Source organism: Micropterus dolomieu, linkage group LG16 (genome assembly GCF_021292245.1).
Source record: "Micropterus dolomieu isolate WLL.071019.BEF.003 ecotype Adirondacks linkage group LG16, ASM2129224v1, whole genome shotgun sequence".
NCBI lineage: Eukaryota > Metazoa > Chordata > Actinopteri > Centrarchiformes > Centrarchidae > Micropterus > Micropterus dolomieu.
Genome location: NC_060165.1, coordinates 8,388,960 through 8,409,321, shown reverse-complemented (window position 1 = coordinate 8,409,321; position 20,362 = coordinate 8,388,960). Strand labels below are relative to the sequence as shown.

At 40.8% G+C, this 20,362-nt stretch overlaps 1 protein-coding gene across 6 annotated transcripts in view; it reads right to left on the bottom strand.

Annotated features, from left to right (window-relative positions):
• Positions 1-20,362, bottom strand: part of celsr1a (cadherin EGF LAG seven-pass G-type receptor 1a) — a 94,328-nt gene that overhangs the window by 7,075 nt on the left and 66,891 nt on the right. For 2 of the 6 annotated variants that reach the window (XM_046072451.1, XM_046072449.1), the window contains exons 10-31: positions 18,385-18,551; positions 17,979-18,164; positions 17,767-17,883; positions 17,467-17,641; positions 17,223-17,364; positions 15,619-15,739; positions 14,840-15,023; positions 13,185-13,286; positions 11,540-11,634; positions 11,058-11,267; positions 10,525-10,708; positions 10,263-10,406; positions 9,965-10,148; positions 9,163-9,330; positions 8,933-9,059; positions 8,622-8,822; positions 3,831-4,005; positions 2,886-2,998; positions 2,601-2,680; positions 2,357-2,483; positions 2,123-2,248; positions 1,789-1,925 (exon numbers count right to left, since the gene is read on the bottom strand). In XM_046072451.1, the coding sequence (XP_045928407.1) occupies positions 1,789-1,925; positions 2,123-2,248; positions 2,357-2,483; positions 2,601-2,680; positions 2,886-2,998; positions 3,831-4,005; positions 8,622-8,822; positions 8,933-9,059; positions 9,163-9,330; positions 9,965-10,148; positions 10,263-10,406; positions 10,525-10,708; positions 11,058-11,267; positions 11,540-11,634; positions 13,185-13,286; positions 14,840-15,023; positions 15,619-15,739; positions 17,223-17,364; positions 17,467-17,641; positions 17,767-17,883; positions 17,979-18,164; positions 18,385-18,551 (3,265 nt within the window). The remainder of the gene's footprint in view (positions 1-1,788; positions 1,926-2,122; positions 2,249-2,356; positions 2,484-2,600; positions 2,681-2,885; positions 2,999-3,830; positions 4,006-8,621; positions 8,823-8,932; positions 9,060-9,162; positions 9,331-9,964; positions 10,149-10,262; positions 10,407-10,524; positions 10,709-11,057; positions 11,268-11,539; positions 11,635-13,184; positions 13,287-14,839; positions 15,024-15,618; positions 15,740-17,222; positions 17,365-17,466; positions 17,642-17,766; positions 17,884-17,978; positions 18,165-18,384; positions 18,552-20,362) is intronic. The other 4 variants (XM_046072455.1, XM_046072450.1, XM_046072453.1 and 1 more) reach the window with 3 other exon arrangements.

Sequence of the window (20,362 nt, the reverse complement as noted above, 5' to 3'; positions counted from 1 at the left end):
CAGGGTGTAAGATGCAGGCAGGAAGTGCGTACATGGAACGCCATAACCAGGTAGCTGGCATAGTGTACAGGAACATCTGCCATGAGTATGGGCTGGAAATCCCAAGGTCAAAATGGAAGACACCTCCTAAGGTAGTTGAGAATGACCGAGCTAACATCCTGTGGGACTTCAAGATCCAGACTGACAAACTGGTGATGGTTAACCAACCAGACATCGTGTTGATCGACAAACAGCAGAAGAAGGCTGCAGTGATAGATGTGGCAATCCCAAGCGACAGCAACATCAAGAAGAAGGAACACGAGAAGCTTGAGAAATACCAAGGGGCTGAAAGAGGAGCTAGAAAAGATGTGGAAAGGAAGAGCAACAGCGGTGCCAGTGGTAATCGGAGCACTGGGGGCTTTGACCCCCAGACTGGGAGAGTGGCTACAGCAGATTCCAGGTAAAACATCAGGTCTTCAGGTCTCTGTCCAGAAGAGTGCAGTCCTAGGAACAGCTAAGATACTGCGCAGAACCCTCAAACTCCTCTGGTAAATGTAAATGTAAATGCTCCGTACTTGTATAGCGCCTTTCTAGTCTTTTTGAGCGCTTTTACACTACATCTGCATTCACCAGTCATACACATTCATACACTGAGCCTAAGTGCTCAAACGGAAACTAACATTCACACTCACTCATACACTGGCGGAACAGCCGCCAGGGGCAATTCGGGGTTCAGTATCTTGCCCGATTAACAGCCAACCCGCTCTACCTCCTGAGCCACAGCCGCCCCCTCTGCAAAAGCCTACTGCCAAACACAACTGAATACAAAGAGAGCCTACTATACTGTACAACTTCTAAAACTAAACATTTTCTTACATCCTAGATATTGCCAGTATCCCACATGGTGTATGCTAATGAGCTAGCATGGCAAAGTGGACACAATGCCAGATTACATAACATCTCCCTGTAAGTAAAAAAAAATAATTCAAAAAAAAAGACACTTGCTAAAGCATTATTGCCAACTGTTACAAATTAAATATGAGAATGTGTCATAAATTAGGAGAACCGTGTCATGAACAGTACCTTCATGAAGGTTATAATGTTACTGGGATCTGTCTGTTCCAGTGCTTTGACTTTATATCACATTAACATTAAATGTTTCTAAATCTTCACAATGTTATACTGTACTCTAAAAGTTTGATCTAATGTATCCAATATCACATTAACAAACCTAACAATTGAATCAGTATATACAACAAAGAACAACATAACAGTTTGAATGGTTGGTGTGGATTGATATACAGTAGGCACAGTGTTCTTTTGCCTAGGTGGGTATCAATGGGAGCTGATATGTCTTTTCCTTAATGTGCATATTGGATCTTGCAACAAAGCCATGCACCATGCACTGGCAAATCTCAGCATGATCAGAATTACTGTACAATGCAGGTGCCATTGCATGTGTGAAAGAAAAGCAAGAAATAGTCTACAAATGAGAGAGAAACTCACCAACTTAACTTATCCCCACCTTGGATAAAGGAAAAATAAGGATAGGGTGACAGGGTGTGTGTATGTGTGTGTGTGTGTGTGTGTGTGTGTGTGTATAAAAATAGGGGTATGGGGTATGTTAGTATGTGAGACATTTGATGCATCAGCAGACATGCGGGGAGGAGAACAAAAAAGACAACATAAGGAACAGTACAAAGAACCTGCAGTGGACAAACAGACACACACACACATGCATGCACATACATACACTCATCACACAGCAGTATAGTAGAAGCAGCCATGCAGTCAGTGAGCATGTTGTACCTGAGTGTGTAAGCCAGGTAGCTGCTGCGGCTCTTGGCTGACCTGAGCGTACTGTCCAGGGAGACGGTGGACTCGCCGATGCCCGAGCGGTACAGCTGTCCGTCTTCTGTGTACGTGTTGTTGCAGTTGAGAGAGCGCTGAGGATGGAGGGATGGAAGGATGGAGGAAGAGGAGGAGGAAACAGTAATAATAAAAAAGCATGAAATATTACTCATGAAATATTCAAAAGAAATCCAGTGCAAGGTCATAAAAAAAACAAATAACAGACTTTGGAGAAATGAGATAAAATATTGCAGAAACTGCATGCCATATTAGTGTATGTCTGTTCACTCACAGTGAGCAAAGAGGCCCTTGTGGTACTGGATTCGTCTGGTACGCTCTTCTTTCCTGTGAGGACGTTCTTGAGATTCTTCCTCACCTCTTTGTTGAAGATCACATGGAAGAAGAAGATGAAGACTCCCTATGAAGAAAGCAAAAGAGATGTATTATAAACAGCCGAGCAAAAAGACAGAGATTAAAGCATGCATGTGTGTTTGTAACTGCATTGTTCCTCCATCATTTCACCAACCTGCAGACAACTGAAGATGGCGAACAGGTAGTGGAAGGTCATTACGTCGCTGTTGACTGCCATTAGCCCGAGCAGCCAGGTAGCACTGATGAGAAGCAGCAGAAGGAAGGCCATCCGCAGTGCAGGACTGAGGAGGGGAAATGCACACAGATCAGCTTCCCCCAGTGCCAAAAAGTTATCCTGTATATCAAATTTTGGATGTTGAGCTATATATTGAATTATCAATGTGACACATAAAACTTACATCGCTCCTGACTTCTCCATAGTCTTCTGCCTGCGCCCACATGAAGCCTTCGCGGCCAGAATAAAGATCACTATGTTCACCTTTAGAGAGAGGGAGTGGGAGGAAGAGGGTTTGTGAACAGAATACTTAATTCACTCATGTGTATTTGACATTTAACAGGACTATTTTGGGTGTATTTATAATGATGTGACAGCACGTTAACACATTAATAGTCTGAATAAATTCAGGGTCTAGATAGACAACAAGAAGCAGGTGTCCTTGGACTATTTTAATTCATATACATACCAGGACGACTACAAAGATAGGTCCTGCGAAACTCCAGATGAGTGTGTCGTGCACAGAAAGCCAGCAGAAATCAGGGTTCCCATAACCCTGAGGGTCAAGACCTACTGCCAAACCTACACACACACACACACGCACGCACACACACACACACACAGAGTGAGAAGGAACATAATGACATATTAGTAAAGAGCGTTAACAATTGTTTTAATTGTAAAAGTAAAGAATTTCTGATTGCCATGACTATTGGCACAGCCAGTTTCTAAGCCTTGTTTCCATCCTCCCTACTTCCTCCTGTATTTCAGCTGTCACACTATCACCTTAGTCGTTCATTACTGTCATTTCCGTTCCGTATCTGTTTGTCCTTTTTGGATCGCTGTATGTTTTGCTCTGCCACTCTATATTCCTCTGACACCATGTCTCAAATTCCTATCAAGTAAGGGCGCTTGGCATCCAATACTGCCAAAGCATGTCAGTGCATCGCAAAGCATGTAATATATTTCAGACATACTTATTGTGCATTGAAGGGTCATAAAGTAAAATATGCAGTAAATGGCATGCTTGAAAAAGTGGGACTAATTGGAGATTCCAAATGATTGAAATTTTAAGTTGCAGGGTTATAAAAAAACAAATAAATCAACTCTGCGGCATGTCAAGGTAAAAATCCCAGCACCACACACACACACACTCATCTTCTCCACCACAACTGGATGTTATTTCATACATGAGATTTCCACTACAGTTTAATTTGACATGTTATGGACATCCAAATAAGGGCTGTCTCTCATTATGTCCTATTCCTCTTGTTCATTTATCATTTTCCCACGAGGATCACTGCCTCCTCAGAAGAGACGAGTCACAGCACGAATGCACCCTGACAATCTGCCATCTTCCATCACTTCCATGTGTGTATGTTTGGTTGTGTGTGTGTGTGTGTGTGTGTCTCACCGGTGATAATAGCTGGTATGCCCCAGCCCATGGCATAGTAGAACCTCATGTGTCCGTGGTTGATGTTACGCAGCTCTGTCAGCATGCGGTAGATGTGGAGCCCCTCCACGAACATCCAGGCAAAGGTGCACATGTAGAAGTAATGGAGGAGGATGGCTATCACCGTACACACAAACTGGAGGGAGATAAGAAAGAGAGAAAGGGAGGAGAAAGAGACAAGGGACAAAAAATCCGCAAGTATGAGTCTACAGCTCTGGTCTGAGTTTGTGCTTGTCCTTTTCTATCAGTCAATCAAATGAAAACATCCAGTACATCCATCCACTTTCCATCCATCCATCCCTCATTTAACAACAATTTACAGAAAAGTGCTGTTGATGCACTAGGAATCTTCATCAGACACTGCATCGATTAGACGATCAACAAAAAATTTACAGACAATATTTCCATAACCGTTTAATCGTTTAGGTCATTTATTAAAAAAAAAATCCCCAAAAGGCTCCAGCTTCTTTAATGCAAGTATTTGCTGTTTTTCTATGTTTTAGATAATTTTAAATTAAATATATTTTGATAATGTATTGTTTGGACAAAACAAGCTATTTGAAAATGTCTCAGTGGGCATTTTATAGACTAAACAATTACTCAAAGCTGTAAAAACAAGTAACAGATGAATTGACAATGAAAAATATCTAATAATAATGCAGCCCTAACAGAAGTATACCTCAACATTTTTTAATGACAAGCTTCACCAATTTATGTAAGACAGTAATGTTCCAACGTATCCCCACATTCTTTTATCTCTTTCCTTCCCAATTTCCATGTCTGTTGGAGGAATGCAGTGTGTCAGGGAATATCCCAGCAGTTCAGATACTGTATTTTAGCAAATGCTGTGCATTGCTGTGGAGATCAGAGAGAGAGAAAGACAGAAAGACTACTTTGACAGGGTTATAAATCATCCTGCAGATGGCCCTGGGCACACACACTGACAGCATTCCACAGGTCTGACACACACACACACACACACACACACACACACACACACACACACACACACACACACACACACCTACCTAAACATTAGATGGAGGACATGCACATACTCAGACATGCACTTCAGAGAGATGGAAAAGAGAAACAGATTAATTTCTTTCTCGTTTTTAAGATCTCTCTACTAGTACTACTACTACTACTACTACTTAAAAAAATCACAGGTGCAGATAAAGCAGTTGTTAGTCACTGCTTGAATCCCTCTCATTCCAGTCAAAACACTGTCAGAACATTTCTATAAGGAAAAAGACAATACTCCCACAGCTTATCTGGAGCCTGTAAACATACATGCTCCTTTTCTTTCATCTGGTTTGTTGTTGACTAATGGTTTTGGTTGATGAGAGTGAAACAACTTCAGAAAACTTCATCCACTGGTCACAGTTAGTGATGAATTCCAAAACTCGAGACAGTTCTGTCAGTGAAATCTGATTGTTAGATCAGCGGGAGGACACCTTTGCTTTCATATTTGGAACATTTTCAGTGAGGAGAACTTTTGATTTATCCAAACCAGGGGTTGCTGAATTGTTAGGCAGATTTAGTTCTAGATACGTGAGTTGGTTCAGGTTCTCTCACTTCTCAATTCTGTGGATTTTTTCCACAATTTTGGGATGGGATGAGGTGTGACGGGCAGGAATGGGTACATTGCTATAGTAGCATATAAAGCTCACTGATAGATTGTATGTAATTATGGAGCTAAGCGATCTAAATAGACTTGACTTTAGTCTGACTATTTTCCACAGTCAGAGCCAAAACGTGCATGAGTGACAGTTGGACCTAATGATCTTGTGTAAGACTGTAGACATGTGGTTTAACCAGACTAGTCAGAGGTAACACATTCATTTTAAAGCAACACTTTATACAGTTTGAAAGATGAAATAACGCACTATTCCTTTTACAAATGAAAGTTGAAATCATAAGCAGTAAAATACGCTGCAGCTCAATGCAATACACACACTGCTGCTCCAGCCTTACTTGGTCTGGTATGACCACCTAAATGTTTAGCTAATGTAACTTTAGCTACATATTGTACTATTACTGATGCAGTTTGCTGACTTTACGACTCTTGTCCACTTTTGATATTGTTTTAGCTTTAAACATGTTTTATTCTGAAAACTTAAACCTGGACAGATGACTAAGGAAGGTTAGCAGCCTCAGTATGCATCAAGCAAGGGGCTTGCAACCTACCTGTGAGTGATAAATAATCATAAACTTTGTCTTTACCTGCTGCAATTTTCTCAGGAGTTGAGATTGCTATTTTTTGGATTTTATTGATCCACCCTTATTGGTTCGGTTTTTTATCGATACTCTTATTGTTCCTTTTTTCATTACTAAGTAATTGCCTTTAAAAAAATATACTATTTTTAAAAAATCCTTACTGTTGAGCCCTGCAGTGATATATGACAACAATGATGTCCCACTAGCTAATGTGGCAATCATGTCAGATTTAATGTTTGTAGCATGTTAAAGTTTACCACTAAACTCATCTTGTTTTTTTGTCCACTGTTTAAATCTGTCCTTTTGTCTCCCAAAGACTAACCTTTCCAGACCTCATTCTTATGATTACCCATCAATTAACAGATTAATGATGTCTTCTGTACCACAGACATGCAAGAGATTTATCAAGTGAAAACTAAGAAGGTGTTTTGGGAAACCTTTGCCAGGGCCTACTGCCCAGAGGCCTGCTTCTGAAGACATGTACCAGCCACAGCATGTCTCCGCTACTGTCACAGGGAGGTGTGTGTGTGCATGTGAGTGTGTGAGTCTGAATGTTTGTGTCAGCAGACTTCAAAGAATTCCCACACCTTTTGATTCTATCCAGTATGTCTATATGTGTGTGCACATGCATGTCGATGGCCGTCACTGTGACCTACCGAATTCCAAACTAGATTATAAACTTAACATTATTAGCTCATTAGATTTCTGACATCAGATTCTATACTATCTCAGCCTATATCCTACGCATTTAATTAGAGAGGTTTACAGTAAAAAGTTACATTCAGTTGGAACTGTTAGCGTAATAAAATCAACTTAAAGGAGGTTATTTTTGAAGAGGGCTTTGGCAACATGCACATTCCTACCTATTACAGTCATTAGCCAAGCATCAAAACATATAATCTCACAAATAAAGACAGACTCTCAGGTAGGCCTTTTAAGGCCCATTAAGCCTGGTAAAGCTCCTGTCAACACCGCCTTAGATGGCTGCCTGCAGGCCAAACAAATATTGTAGGATGCCGGGCAGTGTTTAATGTAGTAAATAGCAGAGCAAGACTTCTTTATCCTGCCTCAAGTTCCACCATGCCAAAACCATAAAGGACTAACTGGTATGTTCCTGTGTTATATGCATTTCCAGTCTGTGTTGTTTTCCATCTACATGCCCAGGATATCATTCTTTTTACATTGTTTCTAACTATATATTACCCTCTTATATTGATAATACAACACAGACCAGCTGGAACAGAGACTGGACAAGATTTCTGTAGTGTAGAGGACTACTTGTCTCGGGTGACTTTCTGTCCAAATGTCACATGCAGAGAAAGCTTGCAAAGGCTGTTAAATAGGTGTGCACCCTCAACTTGGAACTCCTTACAAAAGATTCTCCAGTTAGAGGTGCTGGTACCACTAAAGGAGTTCAAGTCCCTCAAGTTGCAGATGCCCTTAAGGAGGAGTGTAGTAAGTGTCTTGGAAGATGTTTTAATGTATTGTATTGTCATATGTGTGTCAATGTAATTTTTAAATACTATTTTTCTGCCTTTTTTGACTTTGTCTCTCTTGAAAAAGAGATTACTTCTTACTAGGTAAATAAAGGTTAATTTTTTATTTATTTTTAAACGAAATAACATCACGAAACAACCTCATAACTGCTGTAAAATTCCTTAAACCAGTGATACCAGAGGTGGAATAGCTCAACTAATTTGTAAATTTTTGTTTAAAGATATATATTAATTGAGTCAGACGTAACACCTGAACGATACATGTTGCAATTAAGAGCATGTGAAAGCTAGCAGAAAGGTAGAAACAGTTAGCTTAAAGTTATAGCTAAAGAATTGAAATAGTTAACTAAAAGCAATGAATAACATTTCGAACAGTTATGTAATGAAAAACATTTAAAGTATATAGCTATAAGTAATGGATAACTGGTTGAAATATTTAGCCAAAAGTAAATAGTTTAAATAGCTAGAAGTAATGAATGATATTTCAAATAGTTTGGCAAAAGTAATGAAAAACATTAAAAATATATAGCTATAAGTAATGGGAAACTTCTTGAAATAGTTAGCTCAAAGTAAATTGTTTTAATAGCTTAAAGTAATGACATTTTAAATAGTTAGCTAAAAGTAATGGGCAAGTGGTTGAAATTGATAGCTAAAAGTAGCTCAATGGATAAATGGTTAAAATAGAAATAGTAATTGCCAAATGGTGAAATAGCTCCAAGTGTTACAAGTACAAATAGAAACGCGACAAAATGACCTAAGCAGATCAGTTCAATTGTAAGAAACAATAATATCCACTTTGATATAATTAGTAGTGTTGAATAATATCTAGTTTAACATTCAAACACATTTGTTACATGATGAGTGGTGTCAATGATGGGGTACTTGAGTTCATGTAGCAAAGCTGTGGGAGTACGTCTGACAAAACATGTTGAACCACTGCCATAAACAATGAGGAGGATGTGTTGCAGATACATATACTGCAAAGTGTCTCCAGTGTACATGCACTCTATTTGCTGTGGGCTAAAAGTACACTCACCGGGTTGTCAGTCTGATTGATGCCAAGCAGGAAGACGAGCTCAGAGAAGAAGAGCGTTGCTACCAGGTTCCTGTGGATGACGTGGAGGTTCGAGCGGAGCCGGCGCAAGAGGCACAACAAGATGAAGGTGAGGAGGAGGAGGAACAGGGAGACGGACACCGTGGTGTAGGTGACAATCTTCAGGGGAAGAACATCTCCGTGCTGTGGAGAGCAGCGACATCAAATCAGAAGTCAGCATAAAGGCAAAAGGCAGAAAACAGCAAGCTTAGCTGGATGTTTCATATGAAGCTGAAAAGTCTTCTGTGCAATACCTCTCTCTTGGAAATGTCCATGAGCACAGCGAAGCTGGTCATGTGGTTACATTGACAGCTAATGTGGCTGTTGTTCCTGTTGAGCACCTCACAGCCTTTAGAGGACCAACCACCTGTACCTCCAATCCTAAACACACCAACAAACAAACACAACAGATGAAAATTACAAATTTACAACAAAATGCAGGTCCTCAGACATGCATGTATGTGTGTGTGTAAAGTCAACTCACGCGATGGAGTGGTTCCAGAATACACAAACAGGTTTGGTTCTCTCCTCCGTCTCCAGCAAGGTGTACTCCACGGTGATGGGGGGCTCAAGGATGGGAGGAAGAGGCGGACCCTCGCTGTGCACTGATGCGCTCACTATGGCTGTGTTGATCACTGGACGGTTGGGGAGCCTGGTAATATTAATTTCAAGTGTTTAACCACTGACCTACAGCAAGCAATCATTTGCTTTTCATGAATCAAATTAACTACACAGATATACACACAGACACACCTGTTTTTATCATCATGTCCAGTAGACCATACCACAACAGAACTAACGCTTGTTCACTTTTGGTGATATTCTCTCTTAAATTTTTTTTTACTTATTCTTTTCCTGGAAACATATTTTATTAACTTTCTTGGTTCTCACATTAAGAATACAGAACACTGCCTGACTCCATGTTCAGTTTTTCCTTCTAAATTGAACAGAATCTTATAGGCTTGTGCAGGCACTGATAATGTGGTTCCTTCAAATACACCTACAGTAAATATTATGGCATGTCTTCGCATTAAAGATTAAACATATTCATGTGACGTAGGGTTTCTTAAAATGTTTACAGAATATGATAAATTGTATACACTCCGGTAAGTATAGTAGAGAGTTTTTAGAGTTCAGATAGGGTGTGGGCTCTCTTTTTCTCCTCTGTTAAATATAATTCTCTGTTCTTTTAGGCCTTGTTTGCAGCTGGGGTAACACCTCATAATTTAAAGTGGGAAAGGTATTTGAAGATAATGAAAATTAAGTCATTGGTATGCCTAAACTACCTCAGACTCCTGCGGTCAGGGTCATATCTTTCCGGGAGGAGCTTCCCCAGTGATTTGTACACTATCACCACAGCAACAGGCAGAGGAGCAGCTGGCTCAAGATGCCGCCGTCTTCTATCGGACACTGTGTGCTCCTCCTCCTGTGGGGGATCGGTCTGAGTTGGAGGGGCAGGAGTGGACTCTGCTGTGAGGGGATAGTGATAAATAAAAGTGACAGACTGACACTGGAATTGTGTATTTGACAAGTAAGCATAAAAGAAACAGAGCCAGTGGGGTCTGATTCTTCCAGCGTTCCTACCTCTGTGACCCTGAGTGCGGAGGTTGAACTGGGGAAAGTGGACGGAGGAACCAAGCTCTTTGGGGTAGGTCTCCTGGATGTCCTGGAAGCGAGGCAACGTCGCCCTCTCCGGGTCCGACATATCCAGGTAGTCCACAGTTAGAACTAGATAACAGCCAGACAGAAGTGGCGGGAAGAAGAGGAGACAGAGGCAAAGGATGAGGTCATGTCAGGTGTGATTATGTGCAGTTACACACAGTGCGATTACAGCTCCTCCACTCACTCATGTTGTCAGTGACAATGGTGAAGGGTTTCAGGTAGGTTTTCCTGACGTTCTTTGCCAGGGTGTTGGCGTAGTCCTCGAAGTTGCGGAGCAGATGGGCAGTGCCGCCTTCAGTTTTCTGGATCTGCTCCCAGTGCTCCTTGGTGTCAGGATCCAGTATGGCACTACCTGCTCGCACCAAGTTCTGGAAAAATCCAAAATGGGATTTTAAATACCATGAATGAAGCTTGTAATAGCACATAATTGTAGATAATTAAAATTAAATTCACCACCTAAATATCAAAGACTAGTAATAAAGGTACTGTGGAGGTATTAGATTTCTACAGTGATGGATCAAGTTGCTTTCCCAGTGTGAATCCACCAATAGTGGGCAGTGTGCTATCAGTGCTCCCAGTGCTGCAGATTGGGTTTCACAAAATTACAGTTTTAAGATCTTTTTCAATAACTTATTTAAGTTTAAATCAACCTAGGAGAGCCTAGCTAAACTGAAACATTTTTAGAAGTTGATCCATACATCCTGTTTTCTTTTCTACCTCATTGAACTCTGCATCCCTCATGGCGGTGAGGTCGAATCCTGCCTGCTGGCTCTCATATTGCAGCACATGATTCAGCAGCTGGGCGGCCATCTTCACGTCGTTGCCGTAGTAATGCTGGGTGTTATTGGTGGCGCTGTGAAGCAAACGCACAATGGTCTTGGAGCGTTCACTGTCCATCCTTGAACTGTTGCGACGCAGGTCCTCGTTCTGGAGGAATGGAGGGTTGAGGGACGGAAAGAATGAGCAGGTCAAGGCGAAGGAAAGTTGAGTGGGTGCGATGAAACGTAATAGAAGCTTTAATTTAAAATTCCTTATTCAGTTTATCCAAGTGGTTTTGAAATGGTTTCATAGACCAAAGTGTTGTCGGAGTATTTTTACACACATGTACACCTTCAAAAGTTTAAGTTTGAAAATTGTGAAAACTGAGTTTTCTGGCTGAAAGTGACAGTAAAAAATGTTTTATTTTGTGTAGTACTCACCAGTTTCTTTAGATGGGAGAAGGTGACAGTGGTGCAGTTGAAGAGCTCTGGCGACAACCAGCCCTTCTCATCGTTACAGTGGCGGATGGCAGTACCTGTGAAAAATACAAAAACAGAAAGGACATGTTAATTAAGTTCCACAGACATAAAGGATACCGCCAAGTTAAACATGTAGCCATGTGAGTACAATATGTCCACAAAACAATATTAAGGCACATAAGAATCCAACTTCGTAAACAGTTAAGAACTCACAGCAGAAGATTTTTTCCTCTCAGGCTACATAAAAGCTGCCCTCCCTTATTGAGGCAGGTTGTTGGGCCATTTGCTAGCCAGAAAGGAATACCTACAGACACTATACCGGGATAAAAAAGGTACTGCAAACTAAATTTTGGGGGTTTAAAAATAAAATTCAATCAATATATTTTTATTTACAGGTGATATTGCCCTTAAAATATGCCAGTCAAAAAAAATGGTCTGTTAAATAAATACCCGAGAGACTTCCTGTCTCAGTGGTTTAAATATCTGAAACCATACTGACTGGCTCAGTCTAATTTAGTTTGAAAAGACTTCCATCCAAATGCAAAGTCTCTTCAAATGCTATTGTTGCAGAAGAAGAAATGGCTGAAGGACTTGCCAGTTGGAGCTAAGAGAAGGCGACGGGCAATGTAAGCAAATACATTCCCCAATGAGTCTGCGGAGACAACAAAGGGCTCACCATGGTGATGGCAGTAACTAAGGGGTAACCAGGAAAGTGACAGAGCCTTACTGGGAACAGGTCATTGAACTTGAATCTTGAGTTCACCTCGACTGTCTCTCTCCCTCCTTCTCTCTCTCTCTCTCTCTCTCTCTCTCTAACTCTCACTCACACACACACACACACACACACACACACACACACACACGCATAAGGAGGGGTATTACTGTCAGCTTTTAATGTACCCAGTGTTTTTCCAAGAGTCTCTATAGACAGTCTTGTACACGATTGGCCGATGAGAAAGCTTAGTTGGATTAACAGACCAATCAGAGAGCCTTTTTACTGTGTTGTTATGCTTCAAAGAGAGAGAGAGAGAGAGAGAGAGAGAGAGAGAGAGAGAGATGTTAGCTTATGTGCCTTAAAATACATTAACTCACAAAAACGCAGCCACCAATGCAGCTTAATCCAACTGCTGGTACTCAATAACTACATTTTATATAATATTAGAAAGAAATAACACAATTTTAGGATTAGAAATGTAAAGTTGAATTCATAAGCAATAAAACAAACTCTTTTTAATGAAATACACTGAAGAGTTTTGCCGCTACAGCATTACTTGTTAACGTTAGCAAACTTCAGCTAGATGTTGTTCTATATTTGACATTACGGAGCCAGTTTTCTGACTTTATGACTCTTCCCCACTTTTTGCTGTGGTTACACTATGTTTTAGCATAAAAGGTCTCAGTCTGAAACTAACAAAATGCCAAACTGTTCCTGTAACACATACATTTCCCTGCAATGGAATGTAAACTTTACCTTGATAAAAAACTTTATCAACTCTTCTGATCTCCTTTCACTTGAAGCGGACCACACACTGTTGTGACTACATCCAGAGGTAAATAATCCCTCCACATGTTGCTCTTGTCATCAGAGGGATTATAAAGCACTCACCTATGGATCCTTTGGGACAGTTCATGGCTGCTGGGCGTCCAAATTTGGTCTTGGGCCACCAGATGCCTGCATCAAACGCCTTGGGACAGCCCTCATACACCACTGAAAAGAAAAGAACAAATAAAAATAGAGGGTTTAGATGTGAATGTGGTTAATCCTGGGCCAATAGTAAACACACGCCATTCCCATACACATACAGCTTCCATCACACTGATTGATCTGAAATCATCATGTGAGACTTATACTGGCCCAAAATGAAGTGTATTATAAACTGAAGCTGGACCACCTGAACTTTTACCACAAAAATGTCCCCTTTAAAGGTAAACACCTCAAGACTCCACCTTATGAAACAGCCAGACAGACCAGCACATACTCAACCAAATTAAGCCCACAGAGCCATTATTACACAAGATGTCATACATAATTCATTTCAGCATATCTGGGTTAATAAATCTGCCGGACAAACCAAACTGGGACCTGCAGGCTTGTTGGCTTGTTTGTGGCTCTTGTTAGTCGCACACGTCCTGTAATCCCTCACTTGTTTATTAACGCTTCAGTGCTACTTCACACATAACTTCATAACCTGAATAAAAGTTTTACTTTTGAGGAAATATGCTCTTCATCTACACTTTCTTGTCTTCACTTTGCCATCTTTTAGATCATACTTAAAACTTCCTATAAGGATCATTTCTACCAAAACACAAGACATTCTATCATGGTGACATTAACCGCAGCTTTGTTAAATGTCTCGCTGTCGGCACAGAGCTGACAGATCGGTATTAGGCCTACCATGGATGGTCACATCTCAGTGACCCACGGGACATGACCAAAGAAACCTCTCGCTTGTTTCATCCACCTATCTTCACTCAGTCCTTCCCTGCATCAGAGTTTATTCAACCCTTTAGATCTGAAAAATGCCTTAAATCCAGTTGATCAAAATGAAAGATTTGAGACATCTTCTTTTTAAAAAGAACCACAATGTCACAAAGAACTCAGGGATTTAGGTCCATTAAAAGTCGAAACACGTTCTGACACTTTGAAGAGCTTCATATTGGGTCAAACAGTAAGCACATTTACATTCATTTTCTGCTGGGGGACTTTGTGGGGCTTTGTCTTCTATTCATCTCTACTGTATTGTGTGTGTGCAGTCCAACTGCCAAGTTAGCCCAACAGCCAGACTTGCCTCTTCTGCTTGACTGGGTGGCGACAAAGACGTGAAGTTAGCTCAACTGCAGCACCAGCAGATGTGAGCGACACTATTTGTCTCCTTTTGACACTTCATTGATTCGTCCGGGCTCACTTTGTGATTGTGAACATTTAAAGGAATGATACACCCAGCTTCTGAAATTATTTCCTCATTACTGTTCTTGTCATGAACACCTCACTCTTTCATTCAGACACATTTATGTGAATGCATGGTTACACAAACACCATAGTGTTTATGTGCTTTGACAGTATTTTGGAATAGCTATGGACTTATGGGTAATATGATATTGTACTATGGATTCTTTTACCCTACTGTTTAAGATTGTAGTCACTTAATTTTCTGTTTAGGATAAATAATCTTAATATATTTTACCTTACAGTCTGTCACTAGAAGAAAATAAGGAAATCTGAATTTTACATGTATTTACAAAATAAAGGAATTCACATACCCTCGCATCCAGTGGGAGTGACCTCAGCGAAGGGGTTATCACAGCGGTTACACTGACGGCCAATTACTCCTCCTTTACAGGGGCACTGCCCAGTGATGGGGTCGCAGGTTCGAGACTCAGAACCAATAGAGAAACACTCGCAGGGGTAGCAAGTGTCCTCACCTTCTGGCTGATAGTGGTTTTCCTGCAGGAAGAGGAGAAGACATGGATTTAGATAAGATCAGATATTTAGATCCTTAAAAGTGAGCAAGGAGGAAAGTTAGATATTTAGGGTGCTATTAGTGCATCTTTAAGGCAATCTTTAAAGCAAGTCTATGTAGTTTCTACTGCCACCTGTAACAAGCAAACAAGATGATACTAAATGCTAAAACATAATGTAACAGAAGCTGAAAAATGTCATAAATCCAGAGAACTGACTGAATAGCTAGAGAGCAGTATGTATCTAAAGTTTGCTAACAGTAGCCACTATAAGCTCCTGGTCATACAAGACCAGGTAATGTTGTGTCACCCGTGAGTTTATTGAGTCATGGTTTGTATTATTTATTATTAATTAAAATTTTCATTTATTAGGGGTTATTTCTTCTTTCAAAGGTTACACTCTCTCACTTTAAATATTTCACAGAAAACAGTAGTGCTTTAATTTTTGCCTATTTTTTTTTTTTTTTTAGAAGTAGTGTCCTGAGCAACGTTTGCTGTAAACAAAAATAATCTGGTTTAATCATAAAAGGAAACACTCTTGTATTACCTTCGATCTGGGAAATGTCAGGTAGTGTTTTTACCTTGCAGCGACACTCTCCGGTGGTCTTGTTGCAGTCTTTATGAAATCCCCTGTTAGTATCACAGTTACAGGGTCCACACATCGGGCTGCCCCACCAACCTTGAGGGCATGGCTTCTCCACTCTGTCATCAAAGATATGAAACAATAAATAAAGCAGCTATAACTTATATTTTAATTATAAAAAAAACAATTTGGCAATGATCTTTGTGATGAACCTACAGAGAATTATCACAGAAAGCTCTGCTGAGCTTTAAGTAGCTTCATAGTGAATTTCAGCTCATAGTGTAGCTGTCCTGACCTGCAATTTTACTGTTTTGGTTCACTTTCTCCTATCTCATAGCATCATTTACAGCCACAGCAAGCAGCTATTTAGAAGTGAAAAATTTTTTAAACCCCATTGTACACTACCTGCTCAGCACCAAATGGCAGACAGACACTGCTCACGCAACTGCTTGCTAACAAATTTGCCGTATTAACTTAAAAAGGTGACAATATATCAGTGTTGTGTTCATAACTTGTTTCGACTCCCCTCTTGTGACCCAAAAGAATCAGTTATTGTAGGTTTAATGCAAGTGTAGGTAATTTATTTCAAAAGCATTTTTTGTTGTTTGTATTTATTGAAATTCTCTTTACATCCCGACAGCAACCAACAATTTAAATGCACAAAAAGTGAAATGATATTATAATCAATAAGACAGTGGTGTCTCCTTTCTATGAGTACCAGCGCACCTACTGTAGTGCCAATTCTTTTGGAATAAAATAAACATAAAGTGTCACACAAGCAAAGTGATGGCTGATCAAGTTTTGACATGTTACTGACTTGGCATCAGCTTGAACAAAATACCCCATCTCTGTTAGTCGACTACCTGTTAGGTTTATCTCCAACTAAATGCTCCTTGTCGCCCTGAATCTAAAATAAACTTCCTCTACACTTGGAAGTCAGTGACTCAGGTGTGACTCCTTCATACAAACGCACACAGACTCTCTTTCTCTCTCAAGAGATGCAATCTCCCACTGAGCGATGTGATCTGATCGGGTTCGAGCAGCAGTATGAGGGCAGCAGGGACTAAACACCTATGGAGGATAAGTCGGGCGTGGAGGGGGAATCCCACATCCTGCTTAAGACAGGACGTGATGCGTGTCATAGGGGTCAGGGTTCATGGAGAAAAGGCTGGTTCTCAATCAGCGCAGGCTGTTTCACGTGAGCTCTCAGACAATGCTGACAATGCAAACCAACACACCACTTTCTGCGCGTATTTTTGGTCTAGTTTGATTATTTGTTTTTGATGTCTGATCCTTCCCCTCTCTCTCTCTCTCTCTCTCTCCTCACACAGGCACACAAACACTATCCGGCTAAGATTGCTGACTAACAAAGCTGCTCTGAAAGACTCAGGACGTTGGCAACATTACAAAAAGAGCAAGAGCCTAACATAACTATAGCAGATTAGTGTTTGTCTTTGTGGGAGGTAAAGTCCAATTTTAATCTGCTTAATTTTTAACATCTGGATACAAAGGACTGTCTGCATGTCTTGGAGTGAGCAATAAGTACAGTACACACACACACACACACACACACACACACACATACAGAGGAAGGGACCTTACTTGTTTTCACAGTACTGGCCATAGTTGTTTTGTCCACATTCACAGGTGTAGCCGTGGGAGGAACTTGGTTTGCGAACGCAGGTGGAAACGTGCTCACAAGGGTTGAGCATGCAAGCATCCACACACTCCTTACCAAAATAACCTGCAGGACAAAGAGAAAAGTGAGACTCAGACCTTACTGAGCGATTTATATACAGGTTAGAAGGGTCATTCGAGTGTATGTGTTTGTGTAAACATATCTTACCTGGGTCACAGACACAGGTGTGGGTGCTCCAGTCATCGCTGCAGTGGCTGTTCTCAGGGCAGATGTTGGAGTCGCAGGGGTCGGCCACGTCGCAGCCGTCTTCCACGCGGATCTTCAGGCCCTGAGCCATGTTCACGTTGGCCACGTTGGTGGACGTCTCACCCATGCGCACACCCTGATGGAGAGCACACATTGATGATGAAGAAGCAGAGGCAGGATGAGAAGAAAGGTAAGAACCAAGAGAATGAAAAAAAAAGAAAGAAGGAGAAGATTTTTTTAAACTCGCACACGTTCACTTACCTGTATGCAGCCAACAAATCCTTTGCTGACACGGTTGCCAACTCCAGGCAAACCTCCTACATGAAGAGTTTGCAGCTTCAGTCCTGGGAGGTCCGTACCGATCTCCACTGACTTCTGCTTAAAAACACAGACTTGAAAATGAGAATTTTTTTTTTTTGAAAACTTGATCGGTGTGTACATTCTTGTCTAATCCTTATGTAATTTGCCTGTACCTGGTACATGCCATAGTCCAGGGACACAGCAGCCATGTATTTGATGTCTTTGTCATCTTTAACGCTCCTCAGCTCCACAAGCAGGTGGTGCCACTCCCCGTCATTGACCCGAACTTGGTGGAAGCCCAGCGACGCCACCAGCTGCTGTCTCAGCAACACCTCCATACGTACCTGTTGCTCACTGACCTGGATGGTGGGAAAGATGGAGAAATCGGATGACAAGACTACAGCCTCAATTCTACAACCTAGATTTCTTTCACTTTCTTTTCTCTCCGCTGCTAAAAAAAGTCTAAAATTCAAAATGTCTGGTATTGATCTTAATCTGCTGACAATTGTACTCAGTAAAAAAAGTTTGCACTGCTGATTGATGATGATGATGATATGTTTGTCAACAATAATTTCTCACCATGAGGTTGATGGTGGAGAAGGGACCGGCATTGGCCTGCATCAAGGTGCCAGCAGGCTGCCTGGTGCGGAACATGAGGCCCACGTACCAGGGTACAGCAATGGTAATGTCCGGCTCGCTCCAGGAGACCAGAGCCTGGCCGTCAAAGTACTGAGGAGACGGCATCACTTGCAGGGACAAGACAAGAGAGAAGATTAAGAATCAAGTGTTGATCAAAACATGATTTGTATTTGGCATTAAATGTGTTTAGAGGTGATATGTGTAGCATTTTAAGGGTACAACTTTATATTATGTTATAATAATAACATTGCAACAGGAATTGAGCAGTTGTTTCCAAAACATAATTATCCTTTTCAGTGAAGTGAAACAGAAAATAAAATAATGAGGAGAGACAACAAGTAGCGTCCATGTCTTTGTGACTAGGAACGCAAGCAGTTAGAATACCACTTTTATGAGATATAGGCTATGAGTTGTCTCTCCCATTTTTTTAAACTGGAATTATACTAAAACATTACATTTGACTATATATAGCTTTCTAAATAAAAGCAAAATATCTTCCAAGTATTAAGTGCCTTCAGAATTAATAGTTTGGTTACTGTGCTGAAATGTGATATTCTGCAGTCCCAGGTTCCTAGTGGGATTTATGATTACCATCATTTTTTCCCCCATTTCATTTCTTGTGATATAATTACTACTTTATGTCTGAGGATTAAGACACTAATTCTCAGACAAACATCCAATGTCTAGAGACATTCAGAAAATCCACAGAAAATCCTATAGAAATGACACACACCGTGTAAGCTCCTGTACATGTTGAGAGACAGAGATCAAGAAACACCACTCAGACATACACACCCACTAACGCACACACACAGCAAGAGTCCACATTTCAGCACAACATACAGTAAGTGTTTCCTCCTGTATAATCCAAAGCATAAACTCTGTATGTTCTCTGGTCCCCAGGACACATATTTCAACTGAGTCAAAAACACACATACACAAGCTATAATTATGAGACAAAGCACATATTTGTTCCTGGTAACAGGTAGCTACAGTGGTTTTAGTCTGACTTCTCTGTCATGGCTTAGTCCTCCATAAAGCATAAAAAACAAAACAAAAAACGGCACTCCTCAGTTCTCATTTACTTCATTCACGTAAGAGCCATTATACATGGGGGGGACATGTCAAAATCTAAGTTTTGTCCCCCCCACTTTTCTCCGGTGATTTCGGAGTTGGCTCATAGCCGAGGCGGTTTACTATGAGCGACTAGTCAATCAGTCACACACTCCACATCAGACAAAGCTAAATAAACGGTTGAGACACGGACAAAAATCATGTGAACCGATGGAAAACATGTGACAGAAGGCAAAGCTGGTGCTAAAAAGTTAAGGAAGAAAAAAAATTGTTCGCTGGAGGCAGGTGCAGCAAAGTGCCTCAATATTAGGCTACAGACTTTTCTTTTGTGCTGCTATAGCCTACTTGAAGACAGCAGTGAAGACGCCTACAGCAGGGTGGGTCGTAACTTGTAGCCGAACACAAATTTGCAAAATAAATAAATAAAATCAAGTCATTGACACCTTTTCACGTTCCTTTTTAAAACTGTAACCTACTTTTACTCTTTACTTATTAGCCTATTTTCTTTGGGCCAGTAATCTACTTTTAATTCCCCAACAGTTTTCATTCATACCTTGATAACTTCGTCTGTAATCTGCATTTTGCTTTATTAACCGAAATGAGTTGTCATCCAGGCTGTGCGCAGTTACGCAAATCAGCCCTGGTCTCTGTCACAGAGCTGGGCAGATGCAAACATTTAGAAAATCAGGCAAATACCTTTTCAGTTTAATACAACTGAAATCCAGTGAGAGCACACCATGGCACTGTTGGCCTGTTGGAAAGCAGCCTGCGTCGCTCTTTAACACAGACAACTGAAATACTTTCACTTTCCATTAACGCCGCATTAAAAGTATATTTTGTCCCT